At 38.6% G+C, this 23,043-nt stretch overlaps 2 protein-coding genes across 3 annotated transcripts in view; both read right to left on the bottom strand.

Moving 5' to 3' along the window:
* The window catches only part of rbm6 (RNA binding motif protein 6), an 18,257-nt gene extending 9,901 nt beyond the window's left edge, over positions 1–8,356 (bottom strand). The window contains exons 1-6 of one of the 2 annotated variants that reach the window (XM_020598054.1): positions 8,181–8,356; positions 7,242–7,314; positions 2,860–4,378; positions 2,659–2,748; positions 2,472–2,541; positions 1,525–1,598 (exon numbers count right to left, since the gene is read on the bottom strand). In XM_020598054.1, the coding sequence (XP_020453710.1) occupies positions 1,525–1,598; positions 2,472–2,541; positions 2,659–2,748; positions 2,860–4,378; positions 7,242–7,294 (1,806 nt within the window). In that variant the 5' untranslated portion in view covers positions 7,295–7,314; positions 8,181–8,356. The remainder of the gene's footprint in view (positions 1–1,524; positions 1,599–2,471; positions 2,542–2,658; positions 2,749–2,859; positions 4,379–7,241; positions 7,315–8,180) is intronic. The other variant, XM_020598053.1, reaches the window with a different exon arrangement.
* A 1,015-nt stretch (positions 8,357–9,371) lies between these two features.
* LOC109959028 (caM kinase-like vesicle-associated protein) lies at positions 9,372–21,098 on the bottom strand. The gene is made up of 11 exons (XM_020598083.1): positions 20,901–21,098; positions 13,397–13,535; positions 13,161–13,292; positions 12,600–12,674; positions 12,307–12,445; positions 12,040–12,160; positions 11,819–11,894; positions 11,577–11,713; positions 11,350–11,428; positions 11,156–11,243; positions 9,372–10,798 (listed from the first exon to the last, which is right to left on the bottom strand). The coding sequence occupies exons 2-11, from the start codon at positions 13,489–13,491 to the stop codon at positions 10,487–10,489; spliced, it is 1,254 nt and encodes a 417-aa protein (XP_020453739.1). The 5' UTR covers positions 13,492–13,535; positions 20,901–21,098; the 3' UTR covers positions 9,372–10,486.
* Between the last annotated feature and the right edge of the window lie 1,945 nt (positions 21,099–23,043).

Genomic DNA, 23,043 nt, shown 5'->3' with positions numbered 1-23,043 from the left:
TATATGTATTTCTTTTAAGTTAGAAACAGCAGGATTCTCATAAGGCCACATTTGGAACAACTTTAGCTAGTCATCCAAATGAATAAGCTATTTCTAGCAACAACGAAGCTGCAACATGGATCTATTAAGGATAGCTGGATCCATGACTTAAAGATAGCAACCAGTCACTTGAGGGGGAAAACAAACAAACTCATCTGTTACATGGGCCAAAAAAAAAAATTTCATCATCTGGGTTTGCTTTCTTGTTGTGCAGATCAATGGAAATGTGCAGCATCCCTACCCCACCACTTCCTGCGGGCTCCTGCCCAGTCCATAAGCTTTACATTGCAATGACACAAAAAAGAAAAATCTTTGTTTTCTAGGCTCTGGGAAAGTTTTACAAATATAAAACCTCCATGGATTAAAAATTCATAAAAAAAGCAAAGATAATTGACCTGGTTTGCATTTCAAGGTATCATATCAACTGCTTGATAGGAGTGTCTTTCATTATTGTAGTCTACAAGGGAATAACAAATTTGAGCTTCAGGGGATTTTTTTTGTTCCAGTACAAAAAAAGAAAAAGAAAAAAAAAAAAGACGTAAATCGGCATTGAGTGGGGGCACAGCATCCACCATATATGCTCATGGGATGCCACCACATACTCATCCAGCAAAAAGTTGTGCTCGGTTCAACTTTTGCGGGAAGGCAATGTGACATTCTTTATCAAAGACGCCGTAGTGGTCTATCGATTACATGAAGATTCCTGGTATATTACTATCAGAAATGAACAGTGTTTCGAGTTTCTACCGTTTACCTCACGATCATCATGACTAAAGGTAGGATAACTGTCGGATGATAAAATTCCAGGTTGCAAAAGAGTAATATACAATGCAGTGGAGAATTAAGATATCTGATGCGACTTTAAACTTCACTTACACTAGAATCCCAGATCCTATTTCATGTCTCACTTGTACCTGAAACAACATGTCAACTACAAGGCACCCCCTTGTGTTGTTTTAACACAGGACTGTTTCCAAACTCAAGGCCTGCTAAGGCATTGGTAAGCAAAGTGCTGAAATCTGCAAGTGCTTCCTCAGCTTCTTCATAGGGCGCACAAAACAAGTCGAATATCAAATTTTATAACACACAAACTTGAAAGGAATGGGTTTTTTTTTTAGAATTTAAGGATAGTAAACAATGGCAGGGAAACCTATGGTATGTCTGTGCACATACACAGTTGACTACTGTTTAAAATATTTCGTCTAAATCTTTTAGATGCCAAACAAGTAACCTGATGTACTACCATGGCTTTGTGGGTAAGTATCTTAAGCATCATTTGTAAAATTAGGACCAGCTGTTGAGGTTTAAAGCATTACCACGTAAAAATGTCAAAAACTGACATCATCTCCTCAGCCAAAGTTCACTAAAATTAATAGCAACCCCAGCTACCCAGGATCTCTCCCTCCCCATCTACTAATTGCCCTCTCAATCCCTCGTAATCCTGATGGGAGAGATGGCCTTCGTAGAGTGACGAGGATGGGCCACCTTGTTGGACTCCATGAAGTGGACTGCATCCTCGAGGTTTAAAAACTCCACATAGGCCGTATCGTAGCTGTAACCTGGGGACAGCATTTGAAATACAGATGGGCTTTTGTTAGTCAATGCCAGTAATGACAGTCAACCACTAATACATGAAAGACAGCAGTTGATGAACACATCGAGATCAGTGTAAGCGAAATTTTACAACTTTACTGATATACCTACCTTTACAGGAAAACACATTTTAAGCATTTTCTATTCAGTTTTCAGATGATTCATGCCATATCAGCCATGAAGGCTTTAATAAAGCCAAGCATTAACTGACGAGTGGCTGTGAACAACTGCATGGTGTGCACCATGGAGACAAAGTTTTGCTCTTCGTTTTTATATCAAATTAAACAAGGTACCTAATCATTCTTTCTGTGATAATTTGCATTGATATAATTATGCAAGGTTAACACCCTTTAAGACAATGTTCACAAAAAGGCTTTGCATCAGGTATAACCACATGTACAATGATCCACAGAGGAAAGTCTTCACTCTAAAGCAGATGTTTAAATCAACAGGATGAACACAGCACTAACAAGGCAAATTCCATTGCAGGGTTGTTAACATTTTGTCATTCAGTGTAGTTAAAAGAACTGTCCCTGCAGGACACATTCAGTGAATCACTTGTCACAGCTCTTTTGTGTTCCACACTGAATATCACTCTCCAAAGCTCCGAATAATGCTGACAATGACCCTACAACCACCAACTCGAAAAACGATGGCATAACAGAACCCCACCCCCCTCCTCCTTTCTGAGCGAGTTCACACAGACCAGCAACAACAAAAGCAACCAAGAACATAAAGAAAAAAATGCGGCCATTTGAATGTCATACAAAGCGAAATGTCGAGGGACATGTTTGCGATCGATTGCCCCACACAGTTTCACTAAGAAACTTAATTCTTACCTGGTACAACACCTTTGACTTTCATCCCTTGCATTTGCACACCATCACGGACTGTAAAGGCACCAAGAATCTGCAAAACAATATAGCAAACTGAGGGAGTTAGGCCATGGCTGTTTCTACTTAGTAATACCACCAACACCCAACCATAACTAACACAAAGTAGCTTTTCTTATTATTTTATTATTACCTGCTCCACTGTGGCAGTCTTTGGAATACCAATTATAGATATTGTATTAGAAGCTTTGTTGTCCACTGATGCACTCCTGTAATCTTGATCCTTTCACAAATATTTTGATTAACATGAAAATAATGAAATGTCAAAAACACTATAAAAACAAATATAATTCTTAAACAAATACTAATGACAAAGAAAACCAAACACACATACCTGACAACCAGACTCACTAAAATTTGAAGGATCAATTGGTTTAGACTCTTTTATGAGTTTCTCTGGTACTGGAAGCTCCCCGTGTTTGTAATCGAAAGCCCTCCCGGACCCTGTTCTGTAATCGATGTCCCTGTAGTCTTGGTCCCTTGCCTGCACGGTGCTGCTACTTTGGAAATCGGGTCCTGCTGCCATCTCACCCCTAGCAGGTTCTTGATTGTGTGGGATATCTTTCATCTGTTTAAAACAATCATTTGGCTCCTGAATCTCATGAGAGGCCTGATTCTTATCTTCAGAGTAAGGTGTCCTTTTGTCACGATGTGGTTCATTCTGACTGTGCTTCGGATCCCTTTCTCCAAGCCAGTGTTTGTCCTCATTTTCTCTACCAAGAGGTCCATTATGGGGACTTCTTTCTGTGAGTGGATGGTCTGGAGGCTCTTTGGTGCCAGCTGGTGGTACATCGGTAGTAGGATAGTGGTCATCATGAGGAAAACCAACATCTTTCTCTGGGAATTCAAAAGTTAGCCTTTCCCTTTCCTGAAATGGTGGATCTCTAACATTCACATCTCTGCCAAAACCCAGAGGGAAGCTGGGTTCAGGCACACCCCCCAAACCTTTACTCGTGTTCAAGAAAGGGTTCTTGTCTTTCTGACGGTTCTTCCATTCTTCTGCAAGAGTCATCTCTTCACCGCTCCGGTAATCCATAAGAGGACTGTTACTTGAAGCTGGATACTGACTCTTTCTGAGAGGGTCTTCTACACCCATAAACTCTGATCTTTGAGGGCCAGCAACATCTGAAGTCATGTCTGACTTCACCCTGTCCACTGAAGAAGCACCGCTGTTTCCAAATCTTAAAGGAGATCGATCTCTACCTCTAAATTCAGCCGATTGTCCAGGACGATTTCTAAAATCCATATCAGAATCAAATCCACCTCTTGGATTGAAAGGTGGACCTCCTCTTCTATCACTGTCCATCATTCTCTTTTCATGTGATAAGTCCATATCACAGCGATCAGTGTCACCAATGCCCATTGGTGGCCTATCTCGCATGTCCCTAAATCCATCATTTCGCTCCATGGGAAACCCTCTTCTTCCATCAATATTGGGATTGTTGAACCGTTGCATGCCATAATGAAATGACTCTTTCTCCCTCGTGTCCATGAATCTACTGTTTGTTTCCCGTGGTGGCATACCCCTTCCTCCCATGTCTGAGCTCCTGCCTGGTCCCGGAAAACCAGAAGAATTCATGAGTTTGTCTCTGATGGTCATTTCATAGTTTCTTCTAAGACTGAAGTCTGGCTCTTGTCCAGGTCTGAAGAAATCTCTGTTTGGCCCCCCTCCTCGCATATCACGTGGGTCCAAATCACACCCCCTAATGGGAGGCCCATCCATTCTCCTCATATTCATAGGTGGCAGATCTAGAGGTCTTGGGCCCATATGACCCATGTTCATCCCATCTCTACCTCTAAAATCAGGCATGGGACGGTCTCTGCCCCCAAACATTTCGCCACGATGATCACCACTGGAATAATATACAGTAATAGGTTAGGCTGTTGATTAGTTTCACATGCACACAACCAAAGCTTTTACAAAATAACACAAAGGGGAAAAATATTAATTTCATTTTCAAAATTGCCGATCTAGTCACTATATAAAGCAGACATATAAGAAGGATGGGCCAGTATATAATACGAGTCAACAGCATATACATCAAAGGAGGAGACTCCTCAAATGCACAAATGTTACATGCTTTATGTGGGTCTACAAATACAGACACTCATGGTTAAAAACTATGCCCACTTACAAAGAAAGAGTGGTCTATAATTTTTATGATAGGTTTATTCTAAAGGATAGAGACAGGATATCAACAAAAAAGCACATCATACAAATGTTATAAACTGAGTTGCATTTCAGTGAGTAAAATAAGTATTTGATCCCCAAGCAAAACATGACTTAAGTACTTGGCGGAGTAACCCTTGTTGGCAAGCACAGAGGTAAGATGTTTCTTGTAGCTGGTCACCAGGTTTGTGCACATCTCAGGAGGGATTTTGGTCCACTCTTCTTTACAGATCTTCTCTAAATCCTTAAGGTTTCTTGCCTGTTGCTTGGCAACTCAAAGTTTCAGCCCCCTCCATAGATTTTATATAGGATTAAGGTCTGGAGACTGGCTAGGACACTCCATGACCTTAATGTGCTTCCTCTTGAGCTGGTATGTTTGGGGTCACTGTAATGCTGGAAGAGCCATCCACAATCTATCTTCAGTGTCCTGGCTGAGGGAAGGAGGTTCTCACCCAAGATTTTACAATACATGGCCCCATCCATTGGCCCCTCAATGCGGCAAAGTCAGCCTGTACCTTTAGCAGAGAAACAGTCCCAAAGCATAATGTTCCCACCTCTGTGTTTGACTGTAGGGATGGTGTTCTTAAGGTCATAATCAGCATTTTTTTCTTGCTCCAAACACAGAGAGTCACAGAGAGCTCAATTTTGGTCTCAGCTGACCACAGCACTTTCTCCCAATCCTTCTCTGAATCATTTAGATGTTCACTGGCAAACTTCAGACGGGCCTGTAGATGTGCCTTCTTGAGGAGTGGGACCTTGCAGGTGCTGCAGGATTTCAATCCATGGTGGCGTACTGTTTTACCAATGGTTTGTTTGGTGTCTGTGGTCTGTCCAACTGCCTTGAGATCATTCACAAGCTCCTCCCATGTAGTTCTGGGCTGATCCCTAACTTTTCTCATGATCATCCTTACCCCATGAGGCAAAAATCTTGCAGGGAGCTCCAGACTGAGGGCAACTGATGGTTAGTTTGTTAGTTTATTTGTGAATAGCCACTCCAACAGTTGTCTCCTTCTCACCAAGCTTCTTGCTGATGGTCTTGTAGTCCATTCCAGCCTTGCGCAGGTCTACAGTCTTGTACCTGACTTCCTTTGACAGCTATTTGGTCTTGCCCATGGTGGTGAGGTTTGAATGGAACATAGAGAAACTCTGTGGACACGTGTCTTTTATACACATAACGAATTGTCGTTAGGAGCACCTTCTTAAATTGACAGGACTAATTTGGGCACCACATGAGCACATACCCAGTCTGTGGGAGCCAGAATTGTTGTTGGTTTATAGGGGATCAAATACTTACTTTACTTAGTGAAATGCAACTCAATTTATAACATTTGTATCTTGTGCTTTTTGGGGATTTTTTTGTTGATATTCTGTCTCTCTCCTTTAGAATAAACCTATCATAAAAATTATAGACCACTCATTTCTTTGTAAGTGGGCAAACCTACAAAATCAGCAGGGGATGAAATAATTATTTTCCCACTGTATGAGCAAATCAGAGTTAATATTAGAAACTAATGTTGTAATCAAGATCAAGACCGGGTTGTATTGAGACTTAAGGGCTTGAGACCGAATCAAAACCAAACCCAAAATCAGACCAGTGCAGTTAAACTGAATTTGATAGTAATAGATTAACATTAGTAAATATTCTTACCCATAAAAAAAATCTCCAAAATTATGCAAAAACTTACATGTTTTAGTATAATAAACAGGAGGTCCCTAATGACCGGTCTGAATTGGAATGTAGTCCTACACTATGTAAGAATTATTTAATATTTCCAGGTTATTTAATATTTTAGTAGTAGGCTTTCGATGTTACTATAGACGGCCCCTGCAGTGTTGTAGAACGTGACACCGGACTTGGTCTCGGTTTCAAGACCAATCTAAGAGCAAACTTGTGTACAGCTGAACTTTTGCATTATTTTAGGAAATTTTTAATGTCATCAATGAATTTTTTGTGTCATTAGTGTGACTGAAACACAGGTGAACCAGTGCTATCCAAATCAGTTTAACTACACTGGTCTGTTGTTCTTGGTCTTGACTCGGTCTCCAGCCCTTAAATCTTGGTCTTGTCTCAATCTCAGTACACCCTGGTCTTGGTCTTGATTACAACACTATTAGAAACTTAAGTAGACACATCTGGGAAACCTGAACAGTCTGACCAGTGTAATTAGCTGGAGAGAGATGTACTGTAGGAGAGGAAGAGGAGGACAACAACTGACATGCTGCTGTGGGCGAGTCAGCTAGTGCAAGGTCAGATGAAAAGCACAACAGCAAGAACAAAGACAATAGTATTACTGTATTTAATAATAATAATAAATTATGAATCCCACCCAAGTTACTGACACAAGTAGAATCTAATTCAGTGGGAAACACTGATATCAATTTTGCATATACACAGATACAGCAATACCACATTTTAAACCATACGGCCCAGTCCCCACCCCTAGCAAATGGCAAGTGCAGTTACTGATCAAGGTACATTTCGATTCTTAATACTAAGTTGAAATTTATATTGAATCTATGTATATAACAAAATTATGCTTGTTTACCGAAAGCGTGGTCCTCCACGTAGTCCTTGTCCTGGCCCTGGCCCATTCCACATGTCTGTAGTCAGTATCTTTTCTGGAAGCAAAGTTAAAGATTTGGATCATTTTATGAAGGCAAGTGAATTCACCACTTTTGACTTGGTACATCCATCATAGTAAAACTAAACAGTGAAGTGACTTTGCACAATTAAACTTATTAGAATTCTGCAGGCAGAACCACATAAATGCAAGTTTATTTATATAGCACATTTCATACACAAAGGCAATTCAAAATACTTAACACAATGCAGACCGATGGATAAAACATTAAAATACATACAAAAGGCAAACAGAAAGAAAACATTAAAATGCATATATAGACAAATCAGAACGCAAATAAAATAATATTACTTGAAAGCATCAATTACATGACAGCACAAATAACAACATGCGTGAATGGATACCTAGTATTCTTAGTATAACAGTGATGAATTACATGTTGGCAAGTGTGTTATTTCTACAAAGTACTACAGTGCCTTAAAAGATGGCTCCATACGTCAAACCTAAGACAAGTAACATTGAGTAGTGTGGTTGCTATTGTTGGCTCCAAGAGTAGCCTGCTAATTATAGCATCACCAGGCCTGAGTAAACTACGCCACAACATAAACAAGTCATTTGTATTTTATAAATGACTGCACTGCTATAACCAAACGCAGTCAAAGAGCGGTAGTTTTTTTTTGACAATGGCAAAGTTAGCATCTTTAAATCAGCGAGCACACCGCGACTATAACCAACGGCGATATTCAAAACGTAATGCTATAAGAGCTAACGCGACTTGGCTAGCATTAACGCTAAGAAATTGGTTTATCTGCGTTAGCTTACAACTAGTTCGTTCATTACAAAACGTGTCACAGACTATGAATCTCAGTATTTTTGCGCACATATTATTTATTTGTGACTCACTTTGCCTATACTCCCAACTCAGTATCGATATTGCAGGCGGTCTTTGATTAGCTGATGGTCGATGGCTTCCACCAAGTGATCAAAAAATGGAGACCAACGTTTTTCTTCTTCTACTGCTGCAATGGAGAGGAATCATCTTCTTCGTTTTATTTCGACGTACATGAAGCTGTAGAATGAATTACTGCCACTTAGTGGTGAATAAACCACTGTCATATTCGATTTTAATCAAGGGTAAGCCTTAATATACAGTGACATAGAGGCAAATAGCAGCAGCACCTGGGCCAAAACACCAGCCATCCAGCAAAACTGTGTGGCTCCTGATAAACCTATGAAAAGTAAAACGTTCATAGTTTTATTAACATTTTTGCACAACTTGTCAGAAATCTGATGTAGACAACAAACATGAACTTGTTACAACAAATAATTGACATCTCAAATAGACTACAAATAGTTAATAGTCAAATGGCATAAGCTAAATCTATATTTCTTTCCTAAAACAAAAACAGGTCAGGTTGTTTATTGTAGATTATTGTGTGTATTACCAGTCATAGCTCAAGGCAAAGCATGCTAGAGTAAACTTTAGCCAAATGAGTTTTAACATATGCAGTTATAACACCGTTAGCACTAAGAAAAAATACCTTTGGCCTCAGATACAAACTTAAAACAACTTGTTTTATAAATCTGATTCATTTATAAAATACCTTAAAAAAAATAAACAACATATTGGGCTGCATCTCCACCTCACCTGTAAATATGTCTAATTTGTCTGAAAAGCTAAATCAAAATCTTGCAGTCATAACAGAGATTAACCTTATTAAATGGAAATATCTGTAAATGTGTTGTTGTTCACTCTTTGTTAGCAAACAATAAATACCCCAAATCTTGGTCTTATGTTATCTAACAGTGACATATGTACAGTAATTTTGAGTATTCAAATGTTAAACTTTTTTTTTTAAAGCATCTATGTTGAATATTGAAAAATGTTTTCTAAATACTGAAAAAGTATAATAAACTATATACTGTAAGTTAAAGTATATAAATATATACACATTTTAAATATAAGACACATATAAAACTACATTCAGCTATTCTAAAATGGTTATAGTTGTTTGCAAGTTTTTGCAATAAAGAGTTGGATAAAATTTAAAAGGTGTTTGGTGACGGGGCTGATTGAAAACAGTTTCAGCAATATTAGCATTGCACATTTTATTCATTCACAAGCATTGTAGCAACCCATTAGCTCAGCTACGTGTTGCTAAATACACATATAAATTTAAAAAATACACATATACAAGGCAAATATACATAGTGAAACAGTATATGGACTCAGCTATAAACTATGAATTCACTAATTATATGTGACACCACAACAACAGCTAAAACATCACCCCAATCTAGTTTTCTGTTTTAAATGAAGTGCGAAGAGGACAGAACACGAGAATCAGCAGCACTAAGACTAAACAGAAGAGCAAAGAAAACAGCTAAAGCGTTTATGTAAAATCAGTAAGCAATCAAGTTGTTGTCAGCACATTACTGCAAAAAAATATTAAGGCACTTGAACTTAAAAATATGCTCTTGTTCTGCCTTAAAATCCTAAGTTGTCTGATGTTGCACTGCACCAAAGCTACTAACGGTGACCACGATCTGATCATAGTCTTTCATTCTAAAATATTTTAAGCACAGTGCTCAAATCTTCAGCATGGGTAAAATAATTTGCAGTTTTATTTTGCAGTCACAAATTGACTTTTGAGACATTCAAAATATACATGACAAGTAATATAATTCCCTGTCTGTATTACAATTTAAAGCATTTGAGACATTAGTTTACTTAAATACTTAAAGGATTCCTATAAATGTAACTTTATTTAAATAAATGTTTATATTTTCACTTTACTTGAATCTTTGATTCTTCAACTTGTAATTTTAAGTCACAAGACATGAGCTTAGCTGAAAACTAGCAACTTGTTGAAACAGACAAATACATCTATATACAGTGAGCTGTTGAATATAGTTGAGTTGATTTCACAAAATTACACTATGAGTTTTTACAGTTGTTAGAGAAAAGGAAACAACAGAAGAGCTACTTTGCAACTAGCTTTAAAGGGACTTGTACACAAACTAACAAGGGAGAACACTATTCAATAGACTGGTCAGTACACAAGGCAAAAAAAATGTTGTGAAATAATTCTGGAAACAGGGGGACAGTCAAACAGCACAGACACGGTATCATCATGCCAAATGTATTGGCTGTACTGCACATGTGCTTGTTGGTTGGCAAGGGTCCTCTTCTTGAATTTGACTGACTCCTAATCCCCCTTTGTTTGAGGCAACATTTGGGGAACATCGCCATTGCACCGTACCTGAGGCTGCTCTTCCTGCCTGGCTGCACTGGGCAGTGAGGGTGCAGAGATGGAGGCAGTCTGTGTGTCAGGAGCCTTTTCACTAAGAGCAGCTTTAATGCTTGCAGCAACACCATCACCGCCGCCAGCTGAAGGAGCAGGAGTGCCACTGGGTGTATTGGGGTCAGCTGTACCCCCTGCAGCAAGACTAGAAGCCCCAGAATCACCCTGATCAGATGCTCGAAGTCTCTTCATGAGGGTAGTCACTCTTACAGCTTTCTGTGAGTAATAGAAAGATAAAGTCAGTTTGAACAAACTTTACTAACTGATCCTGTCAGTGAAATATGGTCAGCACAAAAAATATGAGGGTGAATACTCAGAGTAAGGCCTCTGGATAAAATGTGTTAGCTATGACAGTTTTGATTTATATTTTTGAGGGTGAGCATCCAGTTTCTCTGTCTGGAGTGCCCATTTTCTGACTTTTTTAAAATAAAAAAAAAACAGGATTAAACAGGAAAAAAGCACCAACAGTATACAAATATATAAAATAAATTTTGAACACAGTTTAAAGCAGCAGTGTGGAAGAACTGCAGGAAAGTATAGACATGTGATTGACAATCTCAACGTGACCATTACCTTCCACTTAGCTTTGGCAAAATTCTTTTCTATTTGTGCACAAACGCCATCCTTGATGTTCTTGTCAGAGGCAGCATTTCCAGAGATCCTATGAGAAGGAACATGAAGACTTATCAGATTTGTGGTTATGTACTATAAGAAGGCACATAACTTAGGTTGTGTTGGTGAGAGCATTTATATTTGATCATCATTACCATTCATGGGCTATAGCTTCCTGTGCAGTCAGTCTCTGATCTTGGTCCACTTCCATCAGAGATGCCACTAAGTTTTTGGCTGCAAAACACATGAAAATTATAACAAAGTATGATAACAGCGAAGTTGCGCTTGCAATATCAGACCCTGGATACATAAACGGAGACATTCATAATACAATTATATTGATACACAGTACATTTTAACCAATTGATTGACTGTGTCTTACCAGAATCTGAAATGTCGTCCCAATATGGTGAATCGAATTCATAGTCCCCTGACAAAATCTTTAGGAAAAGGTTCTTATCACGATTGTCAGAGTCATCTTCGTCTGCATCATCATAGAAAGGGGGGTTCCCAGATAAACTGTTCAGTTGACAAAATAAGAACATGATAGGCCATAACATATCACCTAAATACATAAGAAACATATCAAAATAGTATATTTGTGAGCACATTCTGGGTACTTACAGTATATACATGATGACTCCTATGGCCCAACAGTCCACAGGTCTCCCATATCTCATCCTCCCAACCACCTCAGGAGCTGAAAGCAAGAACAAGCTTTAAGCATCTTGATGATATGATGTAGTTTTAGACTAAGTAACCAAGATTTGCTCATATTGTATAATTACACACCTGTCAAATTAGCTTATTTATATTACTGATCTACATTCAGGTGTTAAGCTTACCAAGATATTCTGGAGTCCCACACGGATCCTTAATGAGTCCATTTTCTAATTTTGCCAATTGGAAGTCACTGATAACAATTTTGGAGTGCTTCAGACGATTAAAGTACACCAAGTTCTCCAGCTGTGTAAGCAAACAATAAAAGCTTTACCAGACTGGAAAGGATATGATCTGAATGTGTGGTATTTCATGCTTGTAGCCAAAAGGGCAGTCACTGGCCCATGGTGAAATGCTGCTGTTTCACACTAGGTGTCAGCAGTATACTGTACCTTCAGGTTTCTGTGGACAATTTTCAGAGAGTGCAGGTAAGCAACAGCTTCGAGCACCTGCCTCATAACATTACTGGTGTCCCTCTCCGAATAGTAACCTTGATCTAAGATCCAGTCGAAAACCTCTCTGCCTGTGGCGCTGAAGAGACAGGACAGCCAAATTAAAAAACACATCACTTGTTGATGACAGAAATGTAAAACATTTTCACCTGTTGAATAAAACATTTGTTTTATGAGCTGAACAAGTGCAGCGCATACCAGTCTGTGCCAAATGTGCCTCTAATAATACTCACAGCTCCAGAAAAATGAAGTACTCTTTCTTAGTTTCAAAGGCATCAACCAGCTGGAGGATGTTATGATGTTTGACCCTATGAAAATCAGGAAAAGAGGCAAAGGAGTAATAGGAGGAGGAGAATGGTGGATATAAGTAGGGTGAAAATGAGCAATAAATAGATTCAGTAAATGGTGCAAGTTTTTTTTAACCCAACATTCAAGATATTTAAGCAGAAATAAATAACTAATAATTTCACCAGACAGTTGAAAAGTACAATATTGCTTAATCTTTGTGAAGTGAAATTTTAAAACCCAGTTGACTTGGTCCAGATTTCTCTTGGTCATATTCTGGTCTCCTAGTAAAATAATAACAACATCAAAATGTGCCTTCAGAATCAATATTTGTTAGTAAGATAAAGTCGTTGGTTTTGGTATTTTCATCAGATTTGTCCTAAACTAATCTAAACTATTATTAGACTGATCATTAAAGAAGAGTGAAACACAGACGCTTGTTTGAAAAAAAAAAAATACAGGAGCTAAAACCTAAAAAAGCCTAACGAAAAGCTCAAAGTTTCATTTACATTTTTAAGATCATGATCTCATTCTTGGCAGCTTTCCTCACTTTCCTTCCATCCTTCTTATGGAACTTTTTACAGGTGTACATTTTCAAGGTGTTCCTATCCTTCGCTCGGAATATCTCACAAAACTCCTCTCTGTGAAACACAGAAAAAAAACATGCATCATATTCTGAGCAACTTCCTTGAAAGATTTTATGCCCTTATTATACAGCATAATATTAGAACATGGATATACTCACGATTTAACAATTTGTCCAAGGTCATATTTATCGGTCACCTCTGAGGGGCTGTTGTAATCCTTCTTCACCCCGAGGGTCAGACAACCAAATGGCATGGCAGCTTGTGCCCTAGCCAGGGAATGTCCTGCCACAACACAACCTGTCAACAATATGCAACATTTTAGATTTGCCCATGGGATCATTTTGTTAGAGGAACACACACACGTCTACACTAAAACGTGGATCTGAATAAAAGTGAGCACCCTGAATCATAAATATATATATCTGGTGCTGTGGTCTAATTAACGACTAACATAAAACCATATTGCTGAAAATACTGTTGTAAAAATCACTGTACAAATTGCTTTACTGAGAAATAATGACAGAAATAGAACAAATTGCTGTTCAGTGATGGCACTTAACACAAAACAAATGCAGTAAATCGATGCACATATTTGAAGGGAGCGGTTTGGGCACGATTTATCTGAAACCTTTTGGTTACACTGCTGAGAAGTGCAATTGTGCTTGAGAAAGCAAATGATCTCCAATCAACACAAGAGCAATACAACATAAAAAACTGATTTTCTAATTACATAATCTTCTTCACTGAATGCTGTCAGACTCCCAGGAAGGTTTCTTTCCACTCTGCAGTGAGCTCTGTGCTGCTCCTGCTGCTGCTGCAGTAGCAGCATTATTCATCAGTCTGCTTAAAGAATATTCAGATGGACTTGACCCTGTGTTTCTCTACAACTTTTGTTGCCTTCCTTTACGTGTATTATGAAAGACTCTTGAAGAGAATGCTATTACCTCACCAGCTCTGGAGAAACAAATATAGAAGAGTTTTGGACTCTCATCATAACTGTCCTGCTCATTTCAGTATTAACCACAACACACTATACAGCCACAGATGAATGGAACAGTGTAAATAGTAATTCCAGACAAATTCATAAAATCTCATATCATCATATCACCCAACCTATACATACCAGCCAGTGTCTGCTGACCAAGATAACACAACTGCATAGTTACAAAACACACTGAAACTTCAGTAGAAATCAGTGTACACAGAAAAACATTTCTAGCAGTAGGCAACAAAAAGCCCAATAAATGAAATCCACCAACATGAGGTCTTCTAACACATTTCTGTGCCAATTTCACAGCCTGGCTACATTAACCCTGCTGCTTTTTTTATCATGAAATCTTAAGCACATGGACATAGGGTGATCTAACGCTGGATGATTTGCTATTGCATGTTTTTCTGAGTAACAAACCTCTCAGCGTTGCATTTTATGTTGTTTGAATTATACCATATGTCTACTCTGTTTAGAGACTTTCTGACTTGTGTTTTTATTAAAAGCAGCAAAAAAGGAAAAGCAGTTAGACCCTTTGTTGCAACTAACTGCAGAACTGGAATTACATAAATACATCTTTAAATGAGGGTGACTACTTGAACCAAAGAATACTATACAAGCCCTCCAATAGCAGCTAAATATTACTGCTGACATGGGAGGCTTGTATGGAAAACAGACTCAATTTTTGGCAGGCCCTACAGTAGAAACAGCAGCAAGCACAGAAGGGTGGGAGTAGAGAAATTCTGACTGTGGTGCTGTCTGGAGCCTTAGTTGAGACCCTATCAGAGGCGAAGATTTCTCCCGGCTATAGCATCCAGTAAAATCTGTCGTACAACAATGAGTCAAATAAACATAAAAACTGAGCCTGAAAGATGCCCATGTTTAGAGGGTCGCTCTATGAATAAGCTTTTTACTGTTTATTACAAACAAGCAGGATGTAGTTCAAGAGAGAGCCCTTTAGCTGAAGACAGGCTGTGTATAAAGTGTGCTACTGTCCACAAGGGAGCTCATTACTCTATGATCCAGTCACCACAGATCTGTAAAGCTGATATAAAAAATGATATGTAAAATATCTGGTTTTAGAGAATATGTTTCCTCAGAAGTCCCCTATTTTAACATGTTTATTGATACTTATTTTGTACTTCTTATTTATCTTTAATCCATACATCCCAAGATCTAAACAAATCCATTTCCAATTTTTTGATCCAACTGGATACAGTCCTGCACAGTACATTAACAGGGCATTGAAGAAGCAGTGCTCCAATGTTGCCAGTCTCCTTCTTTGGTTCATTTTGTAGAAACAAATAGTGGGTACTTAAAAAAAAATGTGATAAAGGCACATATCATTTTCAATCCTTTTATATTGTTATTAATTTTTTACACTGAATTAATAATTATAAATAACAACACAACTGGTTGGATTCTGGCTTGAGACCTTTGTTACATGTCATATCATATCAAATAAAGACAAGAACTGCAAAAAAAATAAAATAAAAGAAGAAAATATGCACCAAAACTGCACTTAATATATGAACATACTAGTCAGTAATGGTATTAAAGACTTCTACTTTATGCCTACTTTAGCCTCAGTATCGTCACAGAAAATCATTTAACCCTGATTTACTCTTTCCTATAGGACAAATACCAACACAAATTGATTCACCCTTATTAGCAATGAATCACTGAAGCAAAGTAACAACAGCTGGTGTTTTAGTGACACTGATATAGCAGCTAAACTGTACGACACTGAAAGCACAAATTACCAACATTTCTAAGTCACTATTACTTCATGCAGTAAACCTCAACATTTGCTTTAATTTTGTTTAAGTGCATTTGGACATCAAATATCTTCTATTCTACCAGTATTTTTTTGCTGCTTAAGTCCATCCCAGATGAGAAATTTACTCAGGGATGTTTCTCTGGAGTGAGTTATTAAAGGAGATGGAGAATGTCAGCTATGCGAACACAGAGCCCATCTCTTACTGCAGCACTGTAGCCTCAGCAGTTACATGTTTGCCATTTTCCTGATCAAAATGCAGCATAAAATAACATGTGCCTTTCTTTATCCTAGAGGCTAGGGCTATTAGTTCTCCATTAGTCTCAAGTGTGATGAGCATTTGGATGATATACTCCAGCTAAATCACATCCTCGGTATGAATCCTGCAAGAACAATGCCCAGACTCACGATTAGTATTTTCTGGCTGTTGCCTACAGTGGATTCACAAAACTGCATACGTGCCTCAATCCTGTGCCTCAACGCTCATTCAGACCATTACGAGCACACACAGACACATTTCATTATTTCCTTTATCTCATCTCTAACCACCTCCATTATGTTTTTTGCAAGATGGCTTCAGTGAACACACATCCTCAGATTTGTGGACACTTTTGAAAGGCTTTATCAAAATCTTTCATTGAGCACATTATTTACAAAACTAGGCTGAAAATGTATTAAGCCACGACTGACAAAAGTCTCAAGCGAATAGTATTGAATAAATAAATGCAAAATGGCATTCTTAGTGGCCTCTGCTTCTTGAAATAACAACACCACCAATTGTCCCCTCACATAAACAAACAATACCATGCATGCCAAACGGAGTTTGGCCAATGTGAGACCACTTGATGCGGCTATTAGACCTCATAGTAAATAATACATATGGACCCCTGTACCTGTCCGTGGAAGCTTGACTCAGTACCATAGTGCACCAAACACAAAACATTAAATATGATGAAGCCAGAATCTTGTGCGCACTTGGTTTTCCCTCTTTCAAAGCCATCTTGCAGATAAAAGGCTGCTCTCCTTCACTAGGAGGAGAAAAACAAAGGCACTCGAATACTGCTAAATCAGAGGATTTTTATCTTTGTCTTTTGAAAGGTCTGAATTCTTCATTAGTGGGAATTTAAATGCTATTTTATATTCAGACGGTGGCAGAGCTCTACACCAAGAAAACCTAACTGTGGATACCCTTGGGAGATAATGACAAAAGCAGAACTTTAAATCTGCATCCAATTAATTTTCCAGTTACATAAAGGAGGCAAAGGTAAAACTTAATTTAGATTCTTTTGTTTTTAAGTACAGCCATAACTATAAGCCAAACAGTCATACTGAAGAAATTTGCAACTGCATGATTTCCTCAACATGTCAGTAATATAGTTTTTAAAACGATTTACTCAGTAATAACTAATTCTGTAGTTCACTGGGTATAATGTCTTTTGTTATTTGGGAGCATTCACGGTTGAACAGATCTAGACGTGTCTGGGGAAAGGGCATCTGCAGTGGCAGTATTTTATACACTGCCATGGGTTCAAATCAGCACAACAGAGCCACATTCATAACAACAAACTAAAGAGCAATATATGTGCAGCTCTGTCTTTTTGATTTGTTGAATCTTTGTTGTTCATTAGCTGAAGTTAATATGACTGAGAAAATATTCATAGAAAGTTCCTGTAATGCTATGTTAACAGCAAATATTAATATCAATGTATTACTGAGTAAGGGCCTGTGATTTGGGGCTATAGAAATTAAATTGACTGCAGGGTTATAAGCCTGTCAGCTCATCAGGCCTGTCTTGTCTCCTTATTAAGGATGGGAAATAAATTACACTATTAAGTCCCCAAGGCCCTGACAGTTTCATATGATATTAGATTATGATTTCACACCAGGTACCAGAGTATTACGCTGGGCAAAGGGCCTTTAAAGACTTTGAGATTATGGACATTAAAATCACTGGGCAAATATTGTATGTCTAGCCCTCATTCATTCATTTATCTAACCACCTGTATGTTTAAGTGCGATATCTCAGGTGACATCTTAGCCAAGCACAACAGGAAAAATTTGGAAGAATAATAACGAAAGATGGATAATGTGTCTTCACACTATGTTCCAGCTGTCATATAGCTATACTGACTAGCCTCGGGGGAAAAGTTATCATTAAAAAAGATGCATTAAACTCTACCAGGCACTGCTGATTCAGCTCTGAGACAAGTTGAAGGAACTAGGCATCTCTGCATCATGTTCTAATCATGCTGACCTGATTCTGACAAAACTTTAGATTACAGAATTATGCATTTGGGGACTATATCATGGCAGTTAAAAATCTGATGAAATAAATCAGATTAAAACTGTTTAACTGTATAACTTTAACGGTTTCACCCAATTAACCTTGGAAATTACAATAAATGTCCTACTAGGGTGTCAGATTTAGAGGTGAAATGTTCAACTTAGCAGTGCTCTAGCTGTTTAAGCGTTACAGTGACTGGTCAAAGTGGAATATAAAATTAGAGGTAAAACGTTTTTGTGTTCTGGCATTCAGTATTCAATACACGCTGGCCTAACTGAGATGTTAAATGTAATTTCACATTAGAAATGAACTCAGAACTTGGTGGCATAATTCAGCTGCCATATTCATGTGTGAAATAACTGAGCTCATGTCCAGCAAGTGAGGATTTCTTAAATATAATTAATTATTTCACCAAAATTTGATTCGACGCATTTCACTCTAACATCATCAGACTGTGCTCTAACACATAAGCGATACATCTGCTGAGTCATGTTCACCAGCTGAGACGAACAGTTTTTAAGATGTTTGCTGATTTCTCAGGGAGATGCTGCATCATTTTTATGGATACTGTTTACTGCTGCATTGTTGCAATTTATTGTAGCTTCTACTAAAAGTGTTCGATGGGAAGTAGTGTATGTGTGTGTAGATTCAGTCTTCTGATTGCAGGTTAGGGGCACTGGGAACCATAATCCATTTCAGTTTCGATGCCTTGTTAAATCACCGGATGAAGATGTGGCCAGAACAGTAGACATTCTGTGGGTTGTTTTTTCCTCTAAAGTTTGAGTACTACTTTTCATAAGCATGGCAACACATGTTCTTTTCGTAAAATAAATATGTTTGTTGTTGCTATTTTAAAACTTAGGTTTGTCGGTCAAAGTCATGTCATTGAGTGGCGGCAGGAGAACGTGGTTCTGGCCACAGCTGAGCCTCTTCAAAGAGAAAGGCTTAGTGATGCGGGCAGATGGTGGAGATGATGGTTGAGCCAAATTTGAGATCCTGTAATGCCTCATTTAAGATGTAAATGTCACTCTTGTGAGCTATGAACACAAAGAGCACATTTACACTTCTCTGTTTTCAAAGACATTATATTAGAAATGAACAGAAGAAACAAACAAACACATAAATAAAACTACTAGTCCATGAAATTTAGATAAGTATGATTCAGTCCTCTTTTGTGCATGGCTCTGTTAAGCATGGAGACTATACCATTCATCTCTTATTCAGGCATCACTCGTCCATCTGACCAGTTTCTTCTGATGTTGTTTGTTGCCATGGTTACCACAGGCTACAGTATGCACCATGATAGTACTGCCTGCACAGATTAGCTTTCTGCATACTCATCTACATTACAGCCCTAGACCGCTGCCACTGCATGTGTCTGAAACTCAGCTCACTCATCTTGAATTCAGTTTGCAAAACAAAACCCCCCAGAAAGAGATCAATCAAGGGGATAAAGAGGGGAAGAGAAAAAATAAACACCTGTAAAGAGTGACGGTGCGTGCCTGTATTCCAGGACAGCATTGTAGCAGCACTGCAAATTTTCTTTCACAATGTATTTTTCAATTTGTTTATTTAATAAACTAAAGATATGCTTCATTTATAAATGCATCCATTTATAATTAAACCATATATATATGTATATTTCTAATTGTATCATCTTATGTCATACTGTAGCATAAACCCTCTACAAAGTGTTTTCTGTTCTTAGTCTGTGCCAACACAAGATCCATTTTCATTGCACCATACAAATCTCTTCTTTTCTGACTCAAACCACCTGGCTGTGTAGCAGGGCTTCCCAAACTTTGTGTGCACAATTTACATACTGTATATAGAAGGCTACTTATCAGTTTGATCAAATCAGATTTTCCCAAGGCTGAAATGAAAGCTACACAATACTGGAACCCTGACACACCTGTGAAACTTTCTTTTATGATTTAGACACTTTCACTCCACTTCTGACGTGTCAAAGCCCTTGCCCTCCCTCTGGGGTATTTGAAGTGGTGGCTTGAGCATTACTGAGCGAGTGGGTATTGCAATCACAAGCTCGTTGGGTGTGAAATGATGACAAATAATGACAAGGAGGCAGGGACACCGTGAGACTGTGAGACTGAAAATGTGAAATCAAAAAGTGCTGCAGTCTGAGTGCATCAAGAGCATGCCTTATGTAAATCTGAAGCGCAGTTTGAGCAAGTCTTTGTGAGATGCAGTCATTACGAATTTACTTGTTGAGCTGCTAATACTGAGTAGAACGAGCGAAGTATAAGACCAAAATAGGTTCCACCGATTATATCCTGAAAACGTACTGACAACCTCACTGCTCAAGCATCTTGACAGTTTAAATATACTGTAAATATACTGCAGCATCACCGGTGATGCTGCAGCTGAACAGATCGTCTGAGAACTGTCCTCACGCCAGCAGCAAAATGGCAAAAGTTTTCGTAACAAATTTTGTCTTCCGTTTTCAGAATGATATATGGTCAAAGTGGAAAGTTACCGGATGAATACATCTCGGAGAACATTCCTCAGCTGTCTTCACCTCTCGCGTTTTTGACAGCAGTGGTTTGTAATCCTTTGACGGTATAAGCAAAAATTACGCAAATTGCGCTCACTTACCTTCAAGTAAACTGGTAATGCACAACAATCCAATCCTCTGTCTATTATTTGAGTATTTCCCTGGTGCGGTTTCACTTTTCTTTGGATGATTCCACACCGATTTTACAGCCAGTAAGCTATCAGAGAGATTTAAGATCTTCCAGCATTTCCAACAAGTCAGGGAGTAACGGCGGGCTATGATGCAGGAAGGAGGGGAGGTGCGCGCCCGCGCGTGCCATTACCACTATAATCAGTGTGTGTCTGTGTGTGTGTGTGTGTGTGTGTGCGTACATGCATCAGTGCAGCAAATCATTTTTAGGACTGTTAGTGAATGGAACTGATGATGTCCGCACTCCTCAGCTGGAGACTGCATGCCTGTTGCCCCCCCACTAAAACCAGAGTCAGAAGATTTTTTCCCCAAAGTCCCTTTGGAAGTTGCTGCCACTTCTGAAAGACTATCTCCCCAGATCTGAAAAAAAAACAACCCCTTCCCTGCACACTCACGCACTCATCTTTGATTTCCTCCTGAGGAGAACACAGCATGTTTACTGGTTTTCAACATCAGTTGTGGTGATCGATTTAAAATTAACCTTTTCTTCCACTTTATAGTTCAGATTTTTTTAAAATGTATTTACTGACAGCAGGTGAGAGGCAATATGGTACCAGCCATGAATTTTCATGAACTTACAGGTATTAACAAGCAATTGGTGGTAGAATGATCTGTGGATTTCTCCGCACAGTATAGCCTGCTGTGAAATCCAACTTGACTCCCAGCTGATGCAGACCTCTTCAAAGTATGAAACGCCAACTCAGGAAGAGGTGAAAACAAAACAGTGTTCGACTGAGACAAAGCTTGAATGAACCAAAAAGGACTCAATCATTTGCCTGTCCTACTGTGGTCAATAGCAATAATGCTGGGCTATTGTCCTAAACAGTTACCTCAGAGTCTTTTTTGTTTATGGTGTTCACACACAGTCTGTGATGGATTTAAACAAGTTCAAGTCTCTGTTAGTTGAGTTTTGTGAAAGGTCTGTTTGGAGAGTTTAAAAATGCATTTCCAAAGCATCTATGAACTTCTTTTTTTTCTGTTACCTTCAGAGTTGATATCTGACATAAAAATGGACCAGAGGCTGGTCCCCACAAGGAAAACAAGTGTGGCCAAACAAGAAAATCTTTCCTGTTTACTGGGACTTCTATGTATATACAAAGAAGAAGCTGATCTGACCATTGGTCATACTTTGCAGTTACAGTATAGAGCAGCTCTGCAGGGAGTTTAGCTGGTAGGCAGACTCTGTAGCACTGGCTTATGTAACAGGAGTGTCTCTTTCCTAAAATGAGCAAAACTGCTCAAAGGCCACTGGGACAATAGGAAAGAGAACAGTGGAGCATCTTTAACCCGCTCCCCACCTACCCACAAAACCACCTACTCTCTCTTTTTTTCTAACTCTCAGTATCACATGGCTCTCTAGAGTGCGGGTATCACAAATCTGAGTCTCGAAGTCTCTTATATCACTGCCACTATTTTATAGGTTTATGGATGTTTGTTATCTGCCTCAAATACTCCACTGCAGGAGGCAGTCAATCATTTTTATGTCACCTGTGAAGGCTTAAGTCTAAAAGAGTGTTCTAGACATTAATCTAATATACAAAACCTGGATTTTATTGGAGAAAGGCAACTTTTTCAAGCTAAAAGTACACTTGGAATATAAATATAACTTCCATGACACAGTAGCAAGCAGTCAGCAGTGAGGAGGTGGAAGCTGTGTTAAAGCTCAGGTACACCTTAGAGTTGAATATTCTTCAGATAAAAGGTGAGGAATCGCTGTTTAAGGAGTGTCTGAGAAACAAAATGTATAGAACATGACAGCATTAGCATGACTGTCTTGTCAAAGCACTCAAGGAGACTGATTGATGGCTGCTTCATCTGTGCACATGTACACTGAGTCTACATTATGCACAAAATGGCTTAACTCCAAACTTCTCATGACACAATGGTTGAATTGTTGTGGACATCCACCATTCTGGTGCACTGTCGCCATAGCAACAGCATCTTAAGGGATATGTATATTGCTGTGTTTGGAGTCATTTTAAAGAAGCCAGAATATATTTAAATCATCTTTTGAGGATCATTTTCAATTTTGTGACACTCCAGGTTTTTAATAAT

Source organism: Monopterus albus, unplaced genomic scaffold (assembly GCF_001952655.1).
Source record: "Monopterus albus unplaced genomic scaffold, M_albus_1.0 scaffold36.1, whole genome shotgun sequence".
Lineage (NCBI taxonomy): Eukaryota > Metazoa > Chordata > Actinopteri > Synbranchiformes > Synbranchidae > Monopterus > Monopterus albus.
The sequence above is the reverse complement of the archived record's forward strand: the minus strand, read 5'-3'. Positions and strand labels throughout refer to the sequence as shown.